This window comes from Pelobates fuscus, chromosome 6, assembly GCF_036172605.1.
Source record: "Pelobates fuscus isolate aPelFus1 chromosome 6, aPelFus1.pri, whole genome shotgun sequence".
NCBI lineage: Eukaryota > Metazoa > Chordata > Amphibia > Anura > Pelobatidae > Pelobates > Pelobates fuscus.
The window spans coordinates 183,839,877-183,866,208 of record NC_086322.1 but is presented as its reverse complement, the minus strand read 5'-3'; the positions used below and the strand labels follow the sequence as shown (position 1 = coordinate 183,866,208).

The 26,332-nt window shown below is 42.9% G+C and overlaps 2 protein-coding genes across 3 annotated transcripts in view; one reads left to right on the top strand and one right to left on the bottom strand.

Annotated features, from left to right (window-relative positions):
- BDH2 (3-hydroxybutyrate dehydrogenase 2) overlaps window positions 1-6,143 on the bottom strand; it is a 58,889-nt gene extending 52,746 nt beyond the window's left edge. The window contains exon 1 of one of the 2 annotated variants that reach the window (XM_063460104.1): window positions 6,054-6,143. The gene's annotated coding sequence lies outside the window, so the exon portion shown is untranslated. Of the gene's footprint in view, window positions 1-6,049 lie in introns of both variants that reach the window. The other variant, XM_063460103.1, reaches the window with a different exon arrangement.
- Window positions 6,144-12,025: 5,882 nt separating this feature from the next.
- ASIC5 (acid sensing ion channel subunit family member 5) overlaps window positions 12,026-26,332 on the top strand; it is a 34,282-nt gene continuing 19,975 nt past the window's right edge. The window contains exons 1-4 of the mRNA XM_063425822.1: window positions 12,026-12,030; window positions 12,547-12,743; window positions 24,721-24,893; window positions 25,798-25,920. Coding sequence (XP_063281892.1) covers window positions 12,026-12,030; window positions 12,547-12,743; window positions 24,721-24,893; window positions 25,798-25,920 — 498 coding nt within the window. The remainder of the gene's footprint in view (window positions 12,031-12,546; window positions 12,744-24,720; window positions 24,894-25,797; window positions 25,921-26,332) is intronic.

Genomic DNA, 26,332 nt, shown 5'->3' with positions numbered 1-26,332 from the left:
TTCAGCAGTGTGTGTGTGCGTATTCAGCAATCTGTATTTGTGTTTACGCGGCAGTTTGTGTGTGTGTACTCAGCCATCTGTGTGTATGTGTTCAGCAGTCTTTGTGTGTGTACTCAGAAGTCTGTGAGTATGTATTGCATTTGTAATGTGCACAAGTAAATATAAGCTTAAATTTTATCGATGACTTACATTTTCATTCCAGTGAGTTGTTGCGTAAGCAGGGCCCTAGTGCACTGCCCTCCCCAGGGGTAGTGGTGGCTCTAGACTCGGCGACGACTTAAGCAAAACTCAAACATGAGGTCCTCACCAACACCATTAGTGAAAAAAAAATAGCATTTGACTTGTGTGTGTATAAGAAGCTGTAGATACTCTCCCAGTTGGGAATAGGTTAATGCATATACAAATGTGTCTTTTTTTTTTTTTTTTTTTTTTACAAAGAGTCCTCCCGTCCATAATTCATGGAGATCAGGTTGGTTTCATGAAGGACAGACAATCGAATAACAGTATAAGAACAATGATTGATATTCTGGAATACGCTCATGAATCGGGTACTCCATTGCTGGCCCTGTCATTGGACGCGGAGAAGGCCTTTGACAGGGTCAGATGGGACTTCTTTAGGGAGGCCCTGAAAGCTTTCGCCTTTGAGGGCTGGATTCTGAGCGCTATAATGGCCCTGTACAGTTCCCCAATGGCTAGAACAATTGGGAGGGGAATAATTTCTGAATGGTTCAATATAAGAAACAGGACAAGACAGGTTTGTCCCTTGTCCCCATTGTTATACTTGATATATATAGAACCCCTGATTTGTGACATTAGACAGAACGAGAAAATTAAGGGAATTACAATAGGCCAAGAGGAATATAAAACGTTACTTTATGCAGACGATGTCTTAATCACTATATCAGACCCTATAACATCAACAGATGAACTGTTAAGAGTGATTCATGAATTTGGGCAGTATTCCAATTTTAAATTAAATGTAGACAAGACAACTATTCTCGCCAAAAATATAAAGAAGGTGGAGAAATCATACATTAGAGCGAAATATACTTTCCAATGGGCAAAAAAATATATTAATTATCTGGGTATAAAGATCTCTAGTAATCCTGTCAGGATTCTAGAATATAATGTCTTGCCTTTAATGATGCAAATTAATAAACAACTGAAAGATATGAGAACAGCAGAGATATCTTGGACAGGCAGAATTAATGTTGTAAAGGCTTACCTGATTCCCAGATGGAGTTATGTATTCCGTATGTTACCATTGAAAATGCCTAAACCATGGCTCATAATGATTCAAACAGCCTTAGATAAATATATATGGTTGGCGAAAAAACCTAGGGTCAACAAAAAAATTCTGAACCTAAAGCCTAAATTAGGAGGGATGGGAGTTCCCGATATTACGGATATATATGAATCTTGTTCATTGGCACATATTATATCCTCTATGAAAGAGAGCTCTAGGGGTGAATCATGGGCAAAAATTGAGGCTAGAAAAGTGCAAGTTCCGGAATTAATGGCTCTATTTTGGAATTTACATAAGTGTGATAGAGTCGATATGGGTCTAATTTTAAATAATTTATTGGCCCAATGGAGAATCTGGAAAAAAAGATTTAAAATTATAGACAAAATTATTATTGATTTACCCCTGTACGTACTGTCCATTAACATTGAGGATCTTTATCTCGAACCATGGTCAAGTAAAGGCATTAATAGAATAAATCAGCTATTCCAACAACAACAGATTAGACCTTTTTGAAGAGATCAAACAAGCTTTCTCCCTTTCCTATAGAGAAAGTTTTACGTACTTAAGGATAAAACATTTTTTAATGAGACACAGAATAGTGGAGATATCTGAGGAATTACAAATTTTCTTGAATCTACTAAATATCAGACACAGTAAAAACGTAGTCTCTAAATGTTAAAAAATTTGTAGCAAATAAAAAGTCAACCCCTGAATTTCCAGCCTTAAAAGCATGGGAAAAAGACCTACAAATCAGTATTACGAGAAACGAATGGCTTAACCCCTTAAGGACCAAGCTTCTGGAATAAAAGGGAATCATGACGTGTCAGACACGTCATGTGTCATTAAGGGGTTAAGGCCAATTGCGCAGTAATGAAAGCTTCACAATGTTTAAATCTATCGGAAAGTCATTATAAGGTTATCAATAGATGGCACTATGTCCCAGCTAAATTAGCAAAAATATATCCAGGAATGCAATATCTCTGCTGGCGGTGCGCTTCCTCTAGAGCAGACTATGTGCATATATGGTGGTCGTGCCCGATTATATCTCAATTATGGCAAAAGGTAGCGAAATTCTGCAGGGAAGAAATAGAGGTGGATCTTGATTTCACTTGTAGTTCTATGATATTACATATTGGTTGGCCCATAATTCCAAAGGATAAAAAAGAAATAATTATCCACATTCTTATAGAAACTAAAGCCACTCTTGCAAGATTCTGGAAAACTCCAGACTCCCCGTCTTGGGAGATGATAAAACACCAGGTCCTGAATAATTGTATAATGGAAATAGGGATACTGAGACCAGATAATTACTTTAATCCACGAATTGAACTATGGCAGAAATGGATTGTAAAACTAGGAAGAAGAAGTGAGATTTAACACACATTAAGGTTTATACGTTTGGGAATTCTAAATGGGGTAGTGGAACCTGTGCATGTATTTCTAAGAAAGCAATAGTTGTACGGAGCCTGTTGGGTAGAAAGAATGATTGTTAAGTATGCTTTTCTAGGCACCCAGGAGTAATACGTGACTAACTCTCAGCAAGGGGCAGTGTTTCTTTTTTTTTTTTTTTTTTTAATAAGATTAATACAGGCAGGCAAGAAATTTCATCAAAAATATAAATACATAAGGAAGAGACATGTTGGAAGGAGAGAGGGGAGAGAGAAAGAGGAGAAAAGAAAGGGGGTTCTTAGGAATTATGGTATTCATTTAAAACTTTTTCTCCTTTCTGTCCTGAAAATTATTGAATTGTGATTGAATTGTAATGTTTTTACATATACCTCATGTCATTTCCCTTTTAATGTCTAAATATTCAATGTTTAATAGCAAATTGTCCTTTGTAATATTGTATGTGAAAAAAATAAATAAAAGGAAAAAGATTAAAAAAAAAAAAAAAAAAAGAAGCTGTAGATATATTGAAGGGCGGGCTTGCACGTAGAGACCTATTCTCTGTATTCATTGTTCAGAGGCTTGTATTGTTGTGGCTCACTGTGAGCTCTCGGACTGTAGTTATGGTATAAATTGCAATAAACAAATTTAAATTTGCAATTATGCTAATTGTTTATTCATGATTGCGAGGTATGGTTGCAGTTGTGTATACATAAGTGCCGGTGTATGTCTGACAGTGTGTATCCTTGTATCTGTATGTATATTTCTCTGAGCATGTGTATGTTTGTGTACTGCCTGTGGCCTTTGGCCACAAAGCTATGTTTTATGATGGTTTGTATAATGATTGCCTTCAGGGGGTGACAGGGTGAGTAAAGGGGTAAAAACTGTGGCATGGTGAGTGTAAAAGAGCAAGGGGGTGAATAAGACAGGGTTGGGGCGTGAGTGTGAGAGAGGGGTGAGATAGGCATGGTTTGAAGAGCGAGTGTTACAGGGTGAGAGGAGGTATGTATGACAGGATTAAGGGATTAATGTGATAGGGTGAATGTAGCATGTTTGGGGCGTGAGTATCACAGGATGAATGTGGCATGGTTGGAGGAGTGAGTTTTACAGGGCAAGGGGAGGTGCATGTGACATAATTAAGGGGGGTTAATTGAGAGGGCAAATGTGACAGGATTAGAGGCATTATTGTGACAGGTTGAGTGTGGAACGGTTGGGGGACTATGGCAGGTTTAGAGGTGTTAATGTGACAGAGTGAGTGTGGAAACGTTGGGGGGGTGACAGAGCCGGGGATGAGTGTGGCACGGTTAGAAGAGGGAGTGTGTCAGGACAAGGGGAGGTGGGCATGACAGGATTAGAGGTGTTAATTCGACAGGGTGAAGGAAGTAGAGTGTGATAGGACTGGGAGTTGACTGTGACAGTGCGAGAAAAGGTGAGTGTGACAGGATTAAGGGGATTCATGTTATAGGGTAAGTGCTGCATGATTGGATGGGATGAGTGTGACTGAATCAGGTGGAGTTAATATAAGTGTGTGAGGAAGACAGTGTGTGTGGGGGTGGTGTCAGTTTGTGTTAGGGATAACAGAGTGTATGGAGGGGGTGCCGGAGTGCAGAGGAGAGTGACAGGGTGTATGGAGGGGGGTTCCAGAGTGTGTATAGAGGGGGGTGCCAGAGTGCAGAGAGTGATGCCCTTTTGTGCGGACAGTGTGTATGGAGGGGGGTGCTGGTGTGTGCAGAGGGGGGTTCCTGCGAAGAATGGAGTGTGCGAAGAGTGGTCACAGTGTGTTTGGAGGGGGTGACAGAGTGTGAGAGGGGGGGTGACAGTGAGTGACAGGGTGACATAGTGTGAGAGGGGGCTGACAGTGTGAGAAGGGGCTGACAGGGGGGTGACATGGGGGGAGGTTGAAATTTACCTAGTGGTCCGGTGGGCTCTCCGGTCTGCAGCTCTGCCGGGTGCAGAGCTGCAGACCACATGGTAAATGCCTTGCGATCTCCAGTCAGAGCGTTGCCGTGGTAATCCGCGTCAATGCTCTCATTGGTGGGAGATCGCAAGACACTTCAGTCTGCAGCTCACACCCGGCGGAGCTGCAGACTGAAGGCGGGCTCTCCCCCAGGGCAGATAGAGCGGAGGGGCCTCGCACCTGGCGGCATAAAGGGCTAGCAGCCGGGCCCCCTCCTGTGTAGGGTCCTCGGTTATAGACGAAAAACCCGACAGTTCAGTCTGCCCTATGATGATTTAGGCGGCTGCGAGACCCCAGACAGCGCGAGGCCTTAGATCACCTAATTAGAGAGCTGCCTATGCCTGGGGGCATATACTGCTGTTACGACAGCCCTGCCCATACTTCACACGAGCATAATGCAGCAACATACACACAACAATTAAACAATAAAAAAACAAAGGGTTTTTGAAGTCTTGATTTGGCACAGTGCTGCTAAAAAGTTGCCTACCCAGGGTTTATACACTTGAATACGGGCCAGACCACAGGCACCTGACCTGAGGGACCCACAGGTTGTATTAAACTACTCAAAAATGGTTTGATTCAGAACTCTGGGTTTGTGCCAGTAGCCGGTTAGCACCATAACCTTTAAAAGAAAACAGAGCATCACATAATTTTTTTTTTAATTATAATGATATATAAAACCAACATATTTCTCAGCACTGTACAATAAGCAAAACAAAGAATTCTAGCAAAACACGTTGATATAAAGGAACAGTGGGTGAAGAGGGTCCTGCTAAAAAAAAACCTCTAAAAACAATCTAAAATAAATTTACTGCCCGTCTGCATTTGCGCAGAAAAGGTCATGCTGGCGACATATATATATATATATATATTCCTTTAATAGAGTTGTATGCACCCTAACTGCTCCTACATGCACAGCACCATAGGATTGAACAACTGTTCAACATGTGTTCTGATTGTAATGGGGGGGGAAAAAAATGTTTTTTTTCCCCAGAAAAAAGTCAAAAACACTATTTAACTGGATTTATTTAAGGGATTTGTTTTTGCCAAAATTCAAGAAGTAACATTTACATATTAATAAAAAAAAAAAAAAAAAAAAAAAAAAAATGATTTCAGAATTTGAAGACTGACAGGTGTACTCATGAAATTCTGACTGTGACTATAGCAGAGTTTCCAGCTCCGGTATTTTAACTTACATTTTGCATTTACTTTTTAATTGGTTACATTTAGTTTACTAAATGGCCCTGTACCACTTCTACTACTGTATATTGTCAGATTGTAAGCAGAGGTGAACAGGGCTCTCTGCATTGTGTGCTTTGCAAAGATCTCCCCACAGTGCAGCAGAATGTATTGAGTTAGTAACACTATGTAACAATGCTAATCGTCTTGTTATGAGCGCATTCATTTCAGCAGTAGTTTTGGAATAATAGTTTGAAGATTCCCATGAAAATAGAACATACCTACCCCAAAATGTGCAATGCAACTCAAAATCCTCCAACAAGCTGATCTTTGAACAACAGCGTCACATGACAGCAAGCAGCAGAGGAAATGCACATAACCAAGAATCAGTTCTTCTAAATGTAGGCAATAAAGTATCTGCTGCCCCCTAGTGTTTTCCTGCGTTAATGATCATTTTCCTCAAATACAAAGCAAAGGTTATTCGATAGGTAGGATAACTGGGTGCCAATAGGATACAGCTAAAATCATCCTTTTAATTTTACCTATTCATTTGAAAAAAATATTCAAAACACATTCAAGGTATAAATATTATAAATTCAAAGCAGAAAGGAGACTATGTCGCCTAATCCAAACTTGTTGGGCTAGGGACTTAGAGGTCAGTGTGATGGTACCAGCTCCACCAAAGGGCTTGGACCCTAAAAAAAAAATAACCAATATGTACAGACAAAGAGTGAATACACCCCAAACAAGGGGGGGGGGGGGGGGGGTGGTGGGGGTGAGGCAGTAAGACAAATCCCCACAGCTATATTTGTACAAAATGTATCCAGTAGATAAACACTTTATTAGGTAAAACAGGAAAAATAAGATACAAATTTAAATAAAGCTGGGGAACAAAAATAGTTGTTATGTATATAACAACACCAGATCCTATCCTCGTCTGTTAGTCTGAAAATGCAGCTGTATGTAATAATTACTGCTGAGACCAGATGGCAGGATAAGTTGGTCAAAGATAGTTCACTAAACAGTGAACCAAGTAGTTATATCATAGAACAACTACAAAAACAGGAGACAGGATTGCAACGAGGGTGTTTCCTGAATCTAGGAGATATTCTAAAATGAAGTTGCCGTGAAAGAGGGGGCAAACATCCATACAGAGCAGCCAAAAATTATAGGTGTTAGATGTCCTTGCTACTAGTCCCTATCTCTCCTAAGAAAAAACCACCTCTTCATGGGAGTTCTATGCTAATACCTCATCTCTACTAGGGGTTAGAATCCCTTCGATGTCTCTTAGTCCTTGACAACAAAACAATAAAACACAAAAAAAAAATGTGCTGGCACTCAATTATGTAAGGTGCCGGTATTCGAGGTATAACCCCACAACAACCTCCTAATCTCTATCATAAACAAAATATGAATACCTCACTCAAAAAATGGCAATAAACCTGATTGCTAAACCTGTGTTAGATTTCATAATATGTATTGTGATGATTATAGAATAATTCATAAAGATAGTGGTATTTCATCATAGTAACACTTAATTCATTCTATATATACAAGCTATTTACATATATATATACACAGAATCCTCCTTTGTTTGATGTAAAGTTCAAAGTCTGTATATCTATACACACTAATTGGTGATCCAAAGCGTAGAGAAAATAGAAAAACAAATATGGAAAAAATCATGTGAAAAAAATGAATGAAAAAAATGGAAAAATATCCAATCAAGGAAAATATTGCAAAAAATGAAAGAAAAAAAGGAAAAAAAGGGAAAAATAAAAGATAAAAGATAAAATGAAAAAATGAAAAATGAAAAATACTACAGTCCTGATCAATTGCAGTCCAGTATATAGTGCACTACATATACCCCACTATCTGTGGGTTGATCTCACCAATGTAGTATTTTTCCTTAAGCTGTGTCATGTAGGAAGATCCTGTAGTCTGTAAGAGATGGTGTGATGGGAGGGGATGAAAGTACTTCCTGATGTTTGTAGAGACGATCACCTCAATGTATCTGCAGGTAGCTGGTCAATCTTTAAGTGGTGAGTAAAGCGAATCCTTAGGCAATCCTATAATTGGGCTGCGCGCTCGGGACATACGTGTCCCTTCGATGGCCCCAGTGTACTCCGTGCTGTCTCTTAGTCCTTGCACCTCTTTCCCCTGTAGCTGCACAGTTTGCCGGTGGTGCTGTCTGTTTTGGCATCCGCTTGGACAGGGTCAGCTTCATGCAGTGTTCCCTAACTTTCCTCTGACTGATTAGGAACCGAACTGTAGCTGGTTGTGTCAGTTTGGTAGCAGTGAGTGGCTGCCCTGTTCGATAGAGGGGACCCAGGCCGAATCCACTGTTCTTGGTCTTTGTTTTGCGGGCAATCTCATGCGCATGTGCCCCATCTTCTTACACAAGTGGCATTGTGTGTTACTTTGGTACTGGAACCGTGGGGGCATAAAGTGGTAAGGGCCTCAGCTTAAAGGTTGGGCCATTGGCATTGCAGGGGGTAATACCTTTGGTTGTGCTAGTCTCTCTGGGGGGGCAGACACCTGCATATTTGTCCACCAGCCTTGCTGCTTCGGTGAGATTAATTGGGTTGCGTTCTCTCACCCACTCCTGGATGTCCAGGGATAGCCCAATATAAAATTGTTCCAGAGTACCATCTGCAATAGTCCCTTCATGGTGTTCACTTGATGGGCTTGTATCCATCCCATGGCAGCCAGACACTGGTATGCAAGTCTTTGTTGACCTTCCTTAGGCCCCTGAATCGCCTGCGGTATGCCTCTGGAGTTATAGCATACCTGGCTAGTATCACAGCCTTAACCTGGCTATAATTTTTAATATCCTTATTCAGGACTACCCGTTATGCTTCGGCGGCACTTCCTGTGAGTTTGTTTGCTAGGAGAGGGACCCAATCCTCTTCGTTAACTCGATGTAAATAGCACAGTCACTCAAAATCCTGTAGAAAAGCATCAATATCCTCATTTTCCTCCACATAGTCCTTGAATGCTCCATATGGTATTTTGGGCTTGTTTTCCTGTATAACCATCACTGTTGGTGATCTTTCGTGCACTGTTCGGTGGTAGCCAGTATGTACGCTTGTACTTTGGTCATTGTTCGTGTCAATAATTCCACTGAAGTGTTTTCGCCATAAAAGGACAGGTGAAATTGTAGCTCCCTTTGAAACGCGTTCTCTTCCATTTCAGGTGTTTCATGGTTACCGAACGTTCGGTTGCTTTCCATCATTTCGGCAATAAGAGTGACCTTCTTCTTATTGCTCACAGCTATTCCTCTCGCCTCCAGGAGATCTTTTAGTGTGGACCATTTTAGGACGGTATAATCGATCTCCTTCCACAATCCAATCGATGCTGCTATCTACCAACTGTGGCTCTTGTCCCACTGTAAGGTCTGGATCCTACCACTGTCACCAATGTAGCAGAGCATTTGTCCTGACCAGGACCTTTCCTCTGCTATGATCTGGAATTTAGGAACTCAGGAACAAGAAATAGCCAAGTGAATAGCCCACCTCCTTCCCAGCAACTGGACGACACACAATTCTGGAAGTACAACTGATTTTATTCTGGCCACACACAACTTTTATGCATGGGCTCTCCACATCCAAAAATCAAGGGTTTTCCTCCCAGGAGCTTCTGTTTCTTAGAGATAATTGAGTGATAAAACTATAACTCAATTATCTCTCAGATACAGGAAAACATATACAATATTATAAACCATCATAAAAATACATTTTAATAACTTGGGTCTGAGTGCCCATGTTGTCGAAATAGCGCTCAGATCCCTTTGGTGGTTCGGGAACGCCATTCGAATTAAGTTTTGACCGTTCAGCCACAAGGTGATGCCCCAAAATAGTTCCATAGAAAACAAGGCAATGACCGGTCATCTTTCAGGGGTTCTAACACGAGCATCGACAAATGCTCCCCCTGGCTGTTAGGAAGCGGATGCTCCCCCTGTTAGGTAAATCCTTTCTCCCGAACGCCGTTCGTCTAGTTGGTCGGGAAGTGGGACAGGCAGCGGTACCATCTTTGCCCGAGTTCGTGGAGATGCGAGGCCGAAAATAGTTTCAGGCGTTCGACGACCAGGTACCGCTGCCTGCCCACAGTGAAGCACTCAAGTTAATCAACAATTTGTGGTTAACTGCAAGGGAAGGTCGGTGTTCGAAGGGGTATAAAAAGAGGGGACCACACACTGTCCTTTGGGGGGGATGAACAAGGGGGTACGGAAAACTGAACACTAGAGAATGGAGTTTGTTACAACTATATCACAAGAATGTAATTTACTGAAGTATTTAGATGTGTGACTTAGTTATATGTAGAGCTTAGCAACACAGGCAGGCTAATTGCAGTATTATGTATGAACTGTAATCTCACCACCCACTAGTCTTGCCATAAAATCTTTATCTGAACATATGAAACTCATTACTCTCTGTCTATACAATGGACTCACAAGTCAAGCCTAGCACCTCTGAGAAGAATGGTATGTACAATGCAATGGATGTATACAATATAAAGCTGTTTAGTATTAATATTTCCAGTATTTGTTAATAGACAGATTTAAAAAAAAAAAAGCTGTTGGTTACTCTAACGAGCAGACAAACCCGATTACTTATACATGCATCTGATTTATATTACATAATTTACACTTGTATATGAAGGTTCTTTTCTTGGGTATTCTAACATCATTGTTATAAATACCAACAATTTCTTATATTCTATTTATTCATAGTTAATTAGTTAGTTAGTTAATTTATTATAATTTCACTTAGAAAGTGTTTTAGCAGGATGAATGCATTGATGTTGATATAAAAGTGAAAAGATGGTTCTCTAATCCTAACAATGATTTGTTTATAAAATATTTTACCATGAAGGATACATTGAGATTTCTCTTGTTTTCAAGTATGTCCTGGGCATATTGTTATATTGATATATATGCATGCATTTACACATATATTATACAGATGCAAACACAATACATTGCAAGCAGGAATATGCACATATATAGACATAAACTAACTTTATACGATTCCTCTCAAAACTTTAAAAACCACAAACAACAACAAAAAATACTTTGATCGGTCGGTTTACCTTCTCTTAAAAAACAAACAACCCATGTATCCCAATACTAAATTTAGCCAAACTCTAACTCTAAACTCAAAAATTCCAAACAACTATTACACAACTACTTAAACCTCTCTCAAGCTTTGAATTGTCTTACCACTAAACACCTTATATAATCGAACTCAGACTCTAACTCTCCTATATACATTATTTATACTATAAATACTATACGCTATATATGTATAAGTTTATTAAATTGGTTAAACTCTCTTCATCTGCTTTTTTGGTGTCTAGAGGCACCAGGCATAAAAATCAGGTTCAGCTGTTGGAAAATACATTGGAGAAAATAAGTTGGAGAATTTCATAACTATGTTACTATGTTAACTGTGTTATGTAAAACCAAACGTTCTGGGGTGATTCATAATATAAAAAATTAGGTGTATGAGCTGTTACAGTGATGTTGTTGCACAGTTTTATTCTACAAAGCATACATTCAAAGATTTATCCTATTCTAAGGAACAAATAATGAACCCCATTGCCAAACAAACAATCACAATGCTTTGTTTAAAATTTTGTTTTTCGAGTAGCTAGCACACTGTTTTAATTTTTCATTTCTTTAAATGTTTTTAAATCCTTAAATATTTTTCTTAGCAGTATTTTCACAGTATTACAGTAAAATGTTGAGATTATACTATATTTCTGATTGACTCTGAAATATTAGCATATAAAGACAATTTGTCACATTTATTTGGTATGGCAAAAAAATACAACATGAGCAAACACCCTACTTATGAGTATTTGTAAGGAAAGCAAATAAATAATGTCTGTTCTCCCATACATTAAGTAAAGCTGCTTGTCCTGTATCAATCATTGCAGACTGCTATTATATTGGAATGGGTTCAGGATCAGATAACTGAGTCAAGCCCTAAATTTGAAATTAACTTTGGAATTCACTTTTAATTCTCACTTTAGTTAATAACCCTGTTATTTGAAATACCCAGTTCCAAATTCATAATATATGGCCAGGGAGAAGCAGACATCCTCATGTCCTGGCTGAAATACACCATCCATAAAACATGAAATACATATACGGTATGTAAATACCGGTACAAGCCATTTTATTGTAACCACCACCTGAGTGCTGATCAGCTTAGATTGGGTCAATGTGTCTCAGGAAAACTGCTATGGCGACCATGAGGTCAGTGTCAATAGGTGAGGAGTCTCTCACTGCTATACATGTTTGCATTGGAGAAGGTCCAGTATAAGTGCCCATTATTGATTACATGTAAAAACAAGAGAATATCATTCAAGGAAGCAGTGAGGGGTTGTCACTGACTTTAGAAACTTACATTTTTAAATGTTGGTCCATTCACTCTCACCTGTGTGGAAAATTGTATTTTGTCAGCACACCAGAGTTCACTATAACTGAATAAGACATTGTGCTAGCCAATAGTCATGTTGCTGACATTGAATTTTACATTCCTATGATTTTAGAAGTAGAACTGAAGACCTTTTTCACTGATCACTAGGCAATTGCTAATGTAATTTTTTGTCCAGAAATGTACCATTATTGGAGCATTTCATAGAATAAAAGGCACATTTTAAAAGATAACCCATAGTGTGCAAATGAAATGTTTTACTTTATTTGCTGCCTTTTATGCTTCTGATTCATAATGTCCTCTAATAATATTTCTATATTTATCTGAACTTATAGAAATATAAATGTATTCATTTTCTTTCATTTCTCTGATGCAGCACTTTGGTGTAAAATAAAAGACTACCTTAGAGCACATGCTGTTCCATCAAAGGATGAGCAGAAGAAATATCATCATGATTTTGCCCTTACAACTTCATTTCATGGCGTCCATAATCTTGTAAACAACGGTAATTCCGGAGTAAAAAGCACAATCCGTAAGATTGCATGGGTGTCCGTTGTTACAGTTTTCATCATCGTGGCCTTTTGGCAAGTTTGCATGCGATTTATAAATTTTTACAGCTGGCCCACAACCACTTCAGTAACAGTGCAATACGTTGAAAATATTGAATTCCCATCTGTGTCGTTTTGCAATTTAAACAGGTAAGACTTGAACCTCAAAAAATCATTAACTTTACTAGTTTATTTGTATTTTTATTTTCTTTCAACTTGTTTATATTCAAGAATTAGATCAAGTGGTGGAGCACACTGCTCTAAAGCTGTTCTTCTTTAAACAACTCAGTCTCTTTTGGGAATATTTGAATGGCTGGAGGAAGAAGCCAAAGGAAGACACACTTACCTAAATGTCTCTCTCCTGGACACCATCAACTTTCTTATTTTGTCAGTGCTGTGTTCTCACACATACACAAGACTAAAGCTTAGAGGTCAATTAAGGATTCTGCAGGGCACCCTAATGTGCAAGAATAAGTTTTTTTCCACACAGCAGTTGCTAGCAATAGCTGCCAGGAAATGATAGAAGTTCATGGCAGAATTACCAACATTTGTCTGTAAATGAAGCTTGGCTCACAAGAGAAAGTCGTTTTTAATTTGTTATGTAGCATCTTTAAATAATGTATTTTTATGAAATGCACAGACGTTGACAGAGCCGCTTTAGTCGTGATCAAGTGGTAAGAACTGTTGCACACTCAAGGTCAGTTTAGGAAGCCTATTCATCATGCCAGGTCATAATTTGTAAAATAATTTATGACATATTCAGAAAAAATATAATCTAACTTCATAAACTTGGAGGGTATCAATGTGAAAAAAGGTGATCAGTTGGTCTTAAAGGGAATTTGTAGGCACCCAGACCACTTCAGCTCATTGAAGTGGTCTGGGTGCAGTGTTTCTTTTCCATAGAAACTGCAATGTTTAAATTTCGTCATGGGTTCTTGGAGGGACCTGCTTGCCAGCCTCCTGACAAAACACTATGGGCCCTTTAAAAACTATGTGAACAGACTTGGTTCGTGGAATTTTATATTTGGTTTGGGAACCGAACAGGCGCACAAACCAGAGACCACCAGGGAGCTTGTTAAGCCTAATTGCTACTTTGTAACACTTTCCACCGCAGTGTTCTAAGTGTTCGTCTGGGTGACTGCTGTTCGCATGAACGACCACGAGGTGGTGGCCATCTTGTTCCCGTGAATGCAGGCAGTGGTGTTTGGTTGTCGAGTTCATGGAACTGTTTTCGGACACTGAAACACCCGAACACCGCTGGACTTCCAGGATCACCTGCATTCGATTCTACACAACTTAGAAGGGTACTGTTCAGTGGAAATGTTCCCACGAACAAGGTGAACTAGCTCCAGGGTAAGAACATTGACTATGTTCGGTAGTTTGTTCGGTTTTTAAACTACCGAACTAGACCAACCGCAAGCCCTGATTCTCTGGAACTGTTTTGGGTATTGGACCAGGCGTGCGGTCGGTCAAATTATGACTTCCAGGAAATTCACGAATCCCTGAAGCTGTCACTTATTGACCCGCACATAAAAATGTGGTTAATGGCATTTACTGTCCTGACAGGAAGAGTTGTGCCGAGCAACATTACCGTCCTGACACGAAAAGTTGTGCCGAGCAGCAATCATGCACATGGAAACCTGGTAATTACTTTTGGGGTCAAAGGCCAGTCATGGCGAATCAAATCCACAGGAGGGTTTGTGCTGAGCAGCAATCATGCACATGGAAACCTGGTAATTGCCTTTGGGGTCAAAGGCCGGTTACAGCCGATCGGATCCAGAGGAGGGGTATTTAAACCCAACTCTCCTCCTGCTCATTGACCTGTCGTGGTTTCATGCTTATGGTTATCTGAGAGTGTGTTCCTGATCTTGATTTTCTGGTATTTGACTTTGACTTTGTTTTGACTCCCCTGATATCTCGTTTCCGTGACTTTTGGCTTTCCCTCATCTTTGTGTCTGATTCTGTGTCCCTTACCTCGGCAAGTATTTTGACCATTCTTGGAGACGTTAAGTCCAGCCATTCTAAGGTCCGGTTATACGTTATCCTTAGTCCTAGGTGTGACACAGTACTGCATGCTGGATCAACTTGTAATCCTGACAGAACAAACCTGGGTGATTTTTGGATAAGTTTGTCACCCAGATCGGGGCGATGTAACGTTTGTGGGGTTTTGTGTGTTTAAAGGTATTTTTGTTTTTTTTTTAAAAATGCATGTTGTCTGTGCCTGGAGATAATTGAGTTTAGTATAGTTCCTGACTCAAGCCAATGTAATCATGTGTATGTTTTTGCTGTATGTTTTGACTGTAGTCTACTCTCAGGTCTAGTGGGGAATGCCCCTGGAATATGTTTGAGGAAACCCCTTGCATGGGGACTGACATAAAAGGCTGTGTGTCTCTCACCATTAAACAGAATGTCTTATCCCTTCATGAAGTCTAGGCTCATTTTTGGGGGATTATATATATGGGAGCTATATTCACACTCTGGGGATTGCTATTCTCCTTATACTCCCTGGGATTATAATCACTAGCTCTTGTAAGAACTATCCTGCTTTGCTCTCTGGACTAGGAGAGGTCTACCCACTGGTAGTTGGATCCTGGTCTTGAGTCCAGGGTGGGTGGAGGACAGTGAGACCCCAACCAAGTTGAGGTGGTTTGAGGGTTTATGGTAGTTATGGTGTCCAGTGCGGTGCTTATGGTACTCAAGGATTACTAGGAATCAGCAATTGGCAGGGGTACTCGGTCTGGGTGCCAGGCACTGTCACAGACGTGAGGTAGGGGGAGGTAGGGGAAGCGATAGTGCCAGGAATACAACTTTGGCTACAATTAGGCTAAGAACACTCTGATTGGCTGGTTTAAGCCAATCAGAGTGCTCTTTGTCATTTTACACAGCGTGGGAAAATTCCAAATAACTTTCCCACGCTGTGTAAAATGATACAGAGCACTGTGATTGGATGGATTTCAAGCCATTCAATCACAGTGTTCTGTGTCATTTTACACAGCGTGGGAAAGTTCTTTGGAATTTTCCCACGCTGTGTAAAATGACAAAGAGCACTCTGATTGGTGGGCTTGGAATCTAACCAATCAGAGTGTTCTGTGTCATTTTACACAGCGTGGGAAAGTTCTTTGGAATTTCCCCATGCTGTGTAAAATGACACAGAGCACTCTGATTGGTTAGATTCCAAGCCCACCAATCAGAGTGCTCTTTGTCATTTGACACAGCGTGGGAAAATTCCAAAGAACTTTCCCACGCTGTGTAAAATGACACAGAACACTCTGATTGGTTAGATTCCAAGCCCACCAATCAGAGTTCTCTTTGTCATTTTACACAGCGTGGGAAAATTCCAAAGAACTTTCCCACGCTGTGTAAAATGACACAAAGCACTGTGATTGGTGGGCTTGGAATCTAACCAATCAGAGTGCTCTGTGTCATTTTACACAGCGTGGGAAAGTTCTTTGGAATTTCCCCATGCTGTGTAAAATGACAAAGAGCACTCTGATTGGCTTAAACCAGCCAATCAGAGTGTTCTTAGCCTAATTGCAGGGCGTGGCAAGGCTTTATATGCCTTCCCCCGCCCTGCAGAGCTCAGCCTGTGCGGAGCCCTCCATGGGTGAAGATGGATTTTTTTTTTTGCGCTCGTTTTTTTTGAGTCGGTTCTTATGGCTTTTTATTTGGCCTTTTTTGGGGCTGAAAAAAGACGATTTTAGAAAAAAGAAGGTGCCCCCTCATTATTTTTATGGCCCCAACCCACCACGCAGGGGTGGGGGCGGGGGGAGGACAGTAGGTCCTCCCCCCATTGTGATTTATGGCCCCCACCCACCGCACAGGGGTGGGGGCCGGGCAGGAGGACAGTAGGTCCCCCCCCTCATTATTTTTATGGCCCCCACCCACCGCGCAGGGGTGGGGGCGGGGGGAGGACAGTAGGTCCCCCCCCAATGTGTATCACGGTCCCTGAGGACAGGTGTCAATCCATATCTGCCAAGTGACCCTATGTAGGGGGAACAGTCCCCATTCTGCTCTGTGTCAGTGTGTATCAGGGATCCTTAGGATAGGTGTCAATCCATATCTGCCAAGTGACCCTATGTAGGGGGAACAGTCCCTATTCTGCTCTGTGTCAGTGTGTATCAGGGATCCTTAGGATAGGTGTCAATCCATATCTGCCAAGTGACCCTATGTAGGGGGAACAGTCCCTATTCTGCTCTGTGTCAGTGTGTATCAGGGATCCTTAGGATATGTGTCAATCCATATCTGCCAAGTGACCCTATGTAGGGGGAACAATCCCTATTCTGCTCTGTGTCAGTGTGTATCAGGGATCCTTAGGATAGGTGTCAATCCATATCTGCCAAGTGACCCTATGTAGGAGGAATAGTCCCTATTCTGCTCTGTGTCAGTGTGTATCAGGGATCCTTAGGATAGGTGTCAATCCATATCTGCCAAGTGACCCTATGTATGGGGAACAGTCCCTATTCTTCTCTGTGTCAGTGTGTATCAGGGATCCTTAGATAGGTGTCAATCCATATCTGCCAAGTGACCCTATGTAGGGGGAACAGTCCCTATTCTGCTCTGTGTCAGTGTCTGGGGGGAGTATCTGCAGTAATACAGAGTGTCTGGAGGGAGTATCTGCAGTAACACAGGGTGTCTGGAGAGAGTATCTGCAGTAACACAGGGTGTAAAATGACAAAGAGCACTCTGATTGGCTTAAACCAGCCAATCAGAGTGTTCTTAGCCTAATTGCAGGGCGTGGCAAGGCTTTATAAGCCTTCTCCCGCCCTGCAGAGCTCAGCCTGTGCGGAGACCTCCATGGGTGAAGATGGATTATTTTTTTTTGCGCTCATTTTTTTTTTTTTAAATTGAGTCGGTTCTTATGGCTTTTTATTTGGCCTTTTTTGGGGCTGAAAAAAGACGATTTTAGAAAAAAGAAGGTGCCCCCTCATTATTTTTATGGCCCCAACCCACCACGCAGGGGTGGGGGCGGGGGGAGGACAGTAGATCCTCCCCCCATTGTGATTTATGGCCCCCACCCACCGCACAGGGGTGGGGGCCGGGCAGGAGGACAGTAGGTCCCCCCCCTCATTATTTTTATGGCCCCCACCCACCGCGCAGGGGTGGGGGCAGGACAGTAGGTCCTCCCCCATTGTAATTTATGGCCCCCAACCACCGTGCAGGGGTGGGGGCCGGGGGGAGGACAGTAGGTCCCCCCCTCATTATTTTTATGACCCCCACCCACCACACAGGGGTGGGGGCGGGGGGAGGACAGTAGGTCCCCCCCCAATGTGTATCAGGGTCCCTGAGGACAGGTGTCAATCCATATCTGCCAAGTGACCCTATGTAGGGGGGACCTACTGGAGGGAGTATCTGCAGTAACACAGAGTGTCTGAAGGGAGTATCTGCAGTAACACAGGGTGTCTGCAGGGAGTATCTGCAGTAACACAGAGTGTCTGGAGGGCAGGGCCGGCGCGTCCATAAGGCGGCACAGGCGGCCGCCTTAGGGCGCCAGAGGAGGGGGGGCGCAAAAATCCGAATCTCCTGCCTCTGGCTGGAGACTCGGATTTGTAATCTCACCTCTCTCCCTGCAGCCAGCACACAGCAGGAGCAGGGCAGTGAAGTCAGCCGTCCTCCTCTGATGATGTCAGAAGGGGGCGGGACTTCTACTGCTCCCAGACTCCCCAGCGGTCCTGACTGCAGCTCCAGCCTCCCAGCCGACCACCAGTTGTAAGGTTCTCCCTCCCTGGACCAAGGTAAGCTTCTGGGAGGGGAAGGGTTGGGGAAGAACTTTTTTTTTTTTTTTTTTAATCAAAACGTTTTTTTTTTCAGCCCCTTTCTACAGCCCCTGCCCCCACCATACTCCCCCTGCCCCCACCATACTACCCCTGCCCCTTAACAGCCCCTCTATAGCCTCTGCCCCCACCATACTCCTCCTGCCCCCACCATACTCCCCCTGCCCCCACTATACGGCCCCTGCCCCCACCATACGGCCCCTGCCCCCGCCATACGGCCCCTGCCCCCACCATACGGCCCCTGCCCCCACCATACGGCCCCTGCCCCCACCATACTCCCCCTGCCCCCACCATACTCCCCCTGCCCCCACCATACAGCCCCTGCCCCCACCATACTCCCCCTGCCCCCACCATACTCCCCCTGCCCCCACCATACTCCCCCTGCCCCCACTATACGGCCCCTGCCCCCACTATAGCCCCTGCCCCCACCCCCACCATACTACTCCTGCCACCTCTATGGCCCCTGCCCCACCATACTACCCCTGCCCCCTTTACAGCCCCATCTATAGCCCCTTCCCCACCATAGTGCCCCTGCCCCCTCTACTGCCCCATTTGCCCCTCTACAGCCCCATTTGCCCCTCTACAGCACTTCTATTTCCCTCTATAGCCCCTGCCCCCACCATACTGCCCCCTTTACAGCCCCTGCCCCACTACACTACCCCTGCCCCCACTATAGTCCCCCTACCCCCACTATAGTCCCCCTGCCCCCACCATACTCCCCCTGCCCCCACCATACTCCCCCTGCCCCCACCATACTCTCCCTACCCCACCATACTCTCCCTACCCCCACCATACTCTCCCTACCCCCATCATACTGCCCCCCCATACTGCCCCTGCCCCCCCATACTGCCCCTGCCCCCACCATACTGCCCCTGCCCCCACCATACTGCCCCTGCCCACCATACTGCCCCTGTCCCCACCATACTGCCCCTGCCCCCACCATACTGCCCCTGCCCCCACCATACTGCCCCTGCCCCCACCATACTGCCCCTGCCCCACCATACTCCCCCTGCCCCCACCATACTCCCCCTGCCCCACCATACTCCCCTGCCACCTCTATAGCCCCTGCCCCCACCATACTACCCCTGCCACCTCTATAGCCCCTGCCCCCACCATACTGCCCCTGCCCCCTCTACAGCCCCTGCCCCTCCAAACTTCCCCACCATACTACCCCTGCCCCCTTTACAGCCCCTCAATAGCCCCTGCCCCACCATAGTGCCCCTGCCCCCTCTACTGCCCCATGTGCCCCTCTACAGCACTTCTATTTCCTTCTTTAGCCCCTGCCCCACCATACTGCCCCCTTTACAGCCCCTCTATAGCCCCCACCCCTCTATGCCCCTCTATAGCCCCTGCCCCACCATACTGCCCCTGCCCCCGCCCCTCTACAGCCCCCTTTACAGCCCATCTATAGCCCCCACCCCTCTATGTCCCTCTATAGCCCCTGCCCCACCATACTACCCCTGCCCCCTCTACAGCCTCTGCCCCACCATACTACCCCTGCCCCTTAACAGCCCCTCTATAGCCCCTGCCCCACCATACTACCCCTGCCCCTTAACAGCCCCTCTATAGCCTCTGCCCCCACTCTACTGCCCCATGTGCCCCTCTCCAGCACTTCTATTTCCCTCTATAGACCCTGCCCCACCATACTGCCCATGTCCCCTCTACGTCCCTCTATAGCCCCTGCCCCACCATACTGCCCCATGTGGCCCTCTACAGCACCTCTATAGCCCCTGCCCCCACCATACTGACCCTGTCCTCCTCTACTGCCCCCTGTGCCACTCTACAGCACCTCTATTTCCCTCCATAACCCCTGCCCCACCATACTGCCCCTCTACAGCTCCTCTATTTCCCTCTACAGCCCCTCTTTCCCTCTAAAGCCTCTGCCCCACCATACTGCCCATGCACCCCCCTCTACAGCACCTGTCCCCACTATACTGCCCATGCCCCCCTCTATTGCTTTTGTGCCCCCTCTTTATCCCTCTATTTCCCTCTACAGCCCCTGCCTCTGCCCCCCTTTCACACGCCTCTACTGCCCCTGTCTCCCCCCTCTACTTCCTCTACCCGCCTCAACAGCCCCTGTCCCCCCTCTACTTCCCATTTACCCCCTACCATACTGTCCCTGTGACACCACTTTATTGCCTCAGTGTCCCTCGTTACAGCCTGTGCCCACACCATACTGCCCCTGTGTCCCCCTCTACTGCCCCTGTTTCCCACCATACTGCCCGTTTCCAACCACATTGCTCCTTTGCTCCCACCACAGCCCCTATACTCCCTTCTACAGCCTCTAACTCCCTTACTTCATATCCCTTCCACTCCCTTTTACACCCCATAACTCCAGTACAGCCCCTATTCCCTTACTACAGTCCTTACCCCCACTACAGCCCCTCTCCCCCAATTGCTGCCCATATCTGGATCTGCCCCTGCTCTGTATACCTGTCTGCATGTCTCTGTATGACTATGTCTGTCTGTGTAAGAAAGTGTATGTATGTCTGTGTCTGTATGTCTCTATATGACTGTGTCCGTGTGTTTCTGAATGTCACTGTATGCCTGTGTCTGTATGTCTCTGTATGACTGTATCCATATGTCTCTGTATGCCTTGTTCTGTATATCTTTGTGTGACTGTCTGTGTATATATGTCCCTGCATGCCTGTGTAAGTATGTCTCTGCATGCCTGTATGTATCTGTATGCCTTGTTCTGTATGTCTCTGTATGCCTGCATCTTCATGTCTCTGTATGTCTGTGTTTGTATAAATGTGTCTTTATTCATCTATATGCCAGTGTCTGCATGTCTCTGTGTGTGTGTCTGTATGACTGAATGTCTGTGTACCTGTATGTGTTGATTGTATGACTGTGTGCCTGTATGGCTGTGTTTGTTTGATTGTGTGCCTGCATATTTCTGTGACTATGTGCCTGTATGTGTGTGTGTAGCTATATATCTATGTCTATATGGCTTGGGAGGGAAAAGTTACACAAAGGAGCCTGAGGGGAAGAGGGACACACAAAAAAACAGGCTGAGGGGAGAGACCCACAGAAAAGGGCTGTGGGAAAGAAAGACACACAAAGGGGCTGGGGGGGGGAGAAGGAGATACACATGGGGGTTGTAAGAGACATACAAGGGGGTGTAAGACACACTAGGGGGGTACAATACACTACATGGGGATTTCAAAAGGCTGGATATGAGACACCGCTAAAGATACATCTTATTCGTGTTTGTGGGGGGGGGGGGGGGGGGGGGGCGGCAAAATTCATCTTCGCCTGTGTAGTCAAAAATCCTTGCACCGGCCCTGCTGGAGGGAGTATCTGCAGTAACACAGGGTGTCTGGTGGGAGTATCTGCAGTAACACAGAGTGTCTGGAGGTAGTATCTGCAGTAACACAGAGTGTCTGAAGGGAGTATCTGCAGTAACACAGGGTTTCTGGAGGGAGTATCTGCAGTAACACAGAGTGTCTGAAGGGAGTATCTGCAGTAACACAGGGTGTCTGAAGGGAGTATCTGCAGTAACACAGGGTGTCTGGAGGGAGTATCTGCAGTAACACAGAGTGTCTGGAGGGAGTATCTGCAGTAACACAGGGTGTCTGGAGGGAGTATCTGCAGTAACACAGGGTGTCTGGAGGGAGTATCTGCAGTAACACAGAGTGTCTGGAGGGAGTATCTGCAGTAACACAGGGTGTCTGGTGGGAGTATCTGCAGTAACACAGGGTGTCTGGTGGGAGTATCTGCAGTAACACAGGGTGTCTGGAGGGAGTATCTGCAGTAACACAGAGTGTATGGAGGGAGTATCTGCAGTAATACAGAGTGTCTGAAGGGCGTATCTGCAGTAATATAGAGTGTCTGGAGGGAGTATCTGCAGTAATACAGAGTGTCTGGAGGGAGTATCTGCAGTAACACAGGGTGTCTGGAGGGAGTATCTGCAGTAACACAGAGTGTCTGGAGGGAGTATCTGCAGTAACACAGAGTGTCTGGGGGGAGTATCTGCAGTAATACAGAGTGTCTGGGGGGAGTATCTGCTTGTAACATTTATATGCACTGAAAAAAAAAAATTGAAAAAATAAAATAAAATGGTTGCAGCTTCCGAATAAATCTAAAATGGATGCTGTCCAGTAGGTGGGAGGGTCTGCTAGGGAGGGTGTGCTGCTGATTGGCTGGAATGTGTCTGCTGACTGTGAGGTACAGGGTCAAAGTTTACTCAATGATAAAGAATAGGGGGCGGACCGAACATCGCATGTGTTCGCCTGCGGTGGCGAACGTGAACATGCTATTTTCGCCAGGAACTATTCGCCAGTGAACCGTTTTAGACATCACTACCAATTATGACCTCAATTTAATATTGCTGGATAAGCTTTTCAAATTATTTAATATTTTTGGATAAACTTTTAAAATGATTTAATAATAAATATTTTTTTTACATTTTGTTATTAGATTGTTTTTTGTATATTGATATTTATTTTAGTATGCAAATAATTTGACAACATAATTTTAAGAGTTTATCCAAAAATATTAAATCTTTTTAAAAGCTTACCCACTAATATTAAATCGATGCCTATATAAATACTTTGTGGTATTTATTTATTTTTAAATGCCCTATTATCTGGATATAGACCCCTTGGACATGTTATAGTCTGCTGTAAAAGCATTTCTGACTTTACACATTTGCTTTGTACTCTGCCATAAAATCCAGGAGGAGACAGGCTTCTACATTGTCCTAATTCATTTGGCTGTCATTGGGTAACAGAATCATTAAGTGGATCCTGACCTTTTTATAGTGGTCATTGTTTCTAAAATACATATGTCTATCATTCTATGGTGTTGAACAGGGTATGAACTCTTTTGGGGTCAGGGGTTGAGTATATGGGGTTAAATGAGCCGCGTCCACCAAGTTAGGGAGATGATGTCAATTTCAGAGATAGAGTCTAGTGCGCCACAATTTTTTTTTTTTTTTTATATTTAAGATTTTTATTTTTTTGCAATTTAAATATAGAACAGTAAAATGTGTCACAGAATGCATTACCAAATATTGGATACATTACAGTAGAATACACAAAAATTGAGTTTCACAATAAAGACTTTCATGGAATGTATACAATACAGTAGATGACACAATAATTAAGCTTCAAAACAGAGTAAGTGAGTAAGCTAACTAACTGATAAACTGTCATGGCAAGGTAGTTACTCAACATTTATTCAAGTTGGTCAACTAAAAACCAATGAATAAAACAATATTCAAAATTCAACCAGGTAGAATTAACAGGAAATAGCCTGACAAAGAGGATAGGCGCAGTTGTTGCAGTGTTGCTAGTTATGGCAGGGAATAATTAAGTAATTCAATGAGACCGTTTGTACGAAATCACAGGTTAGATTCGAGCATTGCATTAAATGTGTGTGTAGTCTAACTGAGTTAGTAGATTGACGTGAGATTGTACTTAAGGTGGGTATTCGAATGTTGAACGACATGAGTTACGAGGTGGGGGGGGAGGGTAGGGGGGGGAGAGGGGTGGGAGGTGAAAGATTCCCGCCACAATTTTTAAACATCACCAGTCTCTACTGCTTGGATTTCTGCTTATTGCTACATCTTTAAAACATCCTCACTTTCTAAGAAACAACAAAGGGATAATGTAGGTATCTAGGACCTCCTAATAATCTAGATCAGATTAGTGGCTTGTTAATGTGATTATTCTTTCTTTAACATAAGAGTTTGTTACACATCTCATAGAATCTTCTTGATTCTATGAGGAAGACAGAATTCCATAAAAACAACCTTGTTACTGAGTTTCCATTGGAGGAACGCACTATAATAGTGAATTGTAATTACACAGGGGGAATTAAAGTTTCTCCATCTTTTATATTTCGGTCAGAAATTTGCAAAGGGCTTCTCAGCTCAAAGGAGCTCACTGTTTTGTAAACAGGTCTACTTCTGGTAGGGACAAGTAGTAAAACTTCAGTTGGATTACTTAAAGTACATTTCATAAATTATGTCTTTTATGATTTTTTTTTAACCTCAGTGTATTTGTTGGATCCAAAATGTTATACAAAATTTAAAAATGTTATTAAGCATATTTGTATCTATTCATTTAATCACTTCTTTGTATTCAGTAAAACATATGTGTCTTTTAAATACCCATTTCTAGATTCCAAACCAAAGCAGTAAACAACCTCAGTATTGCATTTTTTATGTGGAATGTTGTGTCTGCAGTTCTCCTCTCAACAAGCATTGACGCAGAGGAAAATCATTTGCAAGAGGTAATCGATTTCCTGCAACGCAACCAAAACTTCAGCATTAAGGAGTTTACCAGGAATTATGGATTTTATCTAAATAAGAGTACGCTGTTAAAATGCAGCTATTTTGGTATTCCATGTTATGCAGAGGTACAGTACTTACGTTATAATTTATATTATTCTCTTAAATATTTAAAGGGGGGCTGTCACTTTCCAGGATTTTTATTATGTTTACTTCTTCCTATAGTTAAAGGAACACTATTGAGTTAGGAATACAAAGCTGTATTCCAAACACTATAGTGTCCCTCTGCCCCTCCTCCCCCTCCCAAGGGAATTAAAAACCCTTTAAACATTTTCCAGTTTCCAGCGCTGGAGTTCCTTCGGCGCAGACTCCGTCTACGCCTCCTTTGACATTAGTGCAGAGGGGGAAACTAATGAACATGTGGGAGATATGAAGACACTGGACTTCTTCCCAGCATCGTTACACCCCATGTAAATGTAGGAATCGCCTATTTCTGGTTTCTCCGAAAATGTTTTTAGATTATAAGATTAAGGGGACAGTGCAAGGCAATATTTCTGTTCTCTTCTTGATTTGCCAGGCTTGCTCTGGCTTTACCTTGTCTGAGCTGGATTTTGATTCCATTTGCTAAATTTTTAATATACATTTAAGAGAAAACTGAGAATTTCATGAAAAAAAATAGCATGTTAAGAGGGATTTTTGATGTTTTATACAGTTGTGTACTTTAAATAGAAGTGACAGTTCCCCTTTAAATGGCAAGGTCATTATTTATTTTTTATTTTTACAATGACCATTCTGCTTCTTTAAATATGTATTGATATGAATTTTGTGTGGTGTTTTAATTATGGTACAATATAAAACTGCCTTTGTGGAGATAGCTGGCATTCAAAATCTTTCCAAAATCCACCAAATTAAGTATTGTATTGTTAATAATAAACCATATCTCCTGTTGTATTCCATCGGATTAAAGAACACTGTCCTAGCTACCTGTAAGGCGTATTTGTTTATTGGTTTATTTTGCTTTTTGTCTTAAAGGACTTTGAACATACTTTCACAGAGTATGGCAACTGCTATACATTTAATCATAATGAGGGCTCATTAATCAAAAAGGCCAGCACACCAGGAAGTGGTCTAAGTGTACTCTTTGACATAAAACAGGTATTTTAACAGAGTAATTGTGTATTACAATATATTTTCGATTTATAAAAATATATATTTATATACAAACAAAAAGATAAAGCACCGCGCTTACAGCAGCAGTAGCTTAGTATCCAACAGCTTAAAATACATAGTAAAAACAAAGAGAACGTTACCTGCGCTCTGGCCTAAATCCCTATGTACATTTAAACAAAATGGAGGCTCTTTAGTTTTTATTCCAATGGCCATGTGAATATATAAGCCCACCTGCCACGTCAAGGCAAGCTTCAATAGGTGAGTTCCTACACTAACCGTTAGATATGCTGATATCAGCCAAGAATCTCCAGTGAGACAGGAAGGGGTATTTTTTATAAACCCTTTCACATTTAACCCTTTATAGGGCTTCTACACATACAAAAAACTTTGCTGGTAC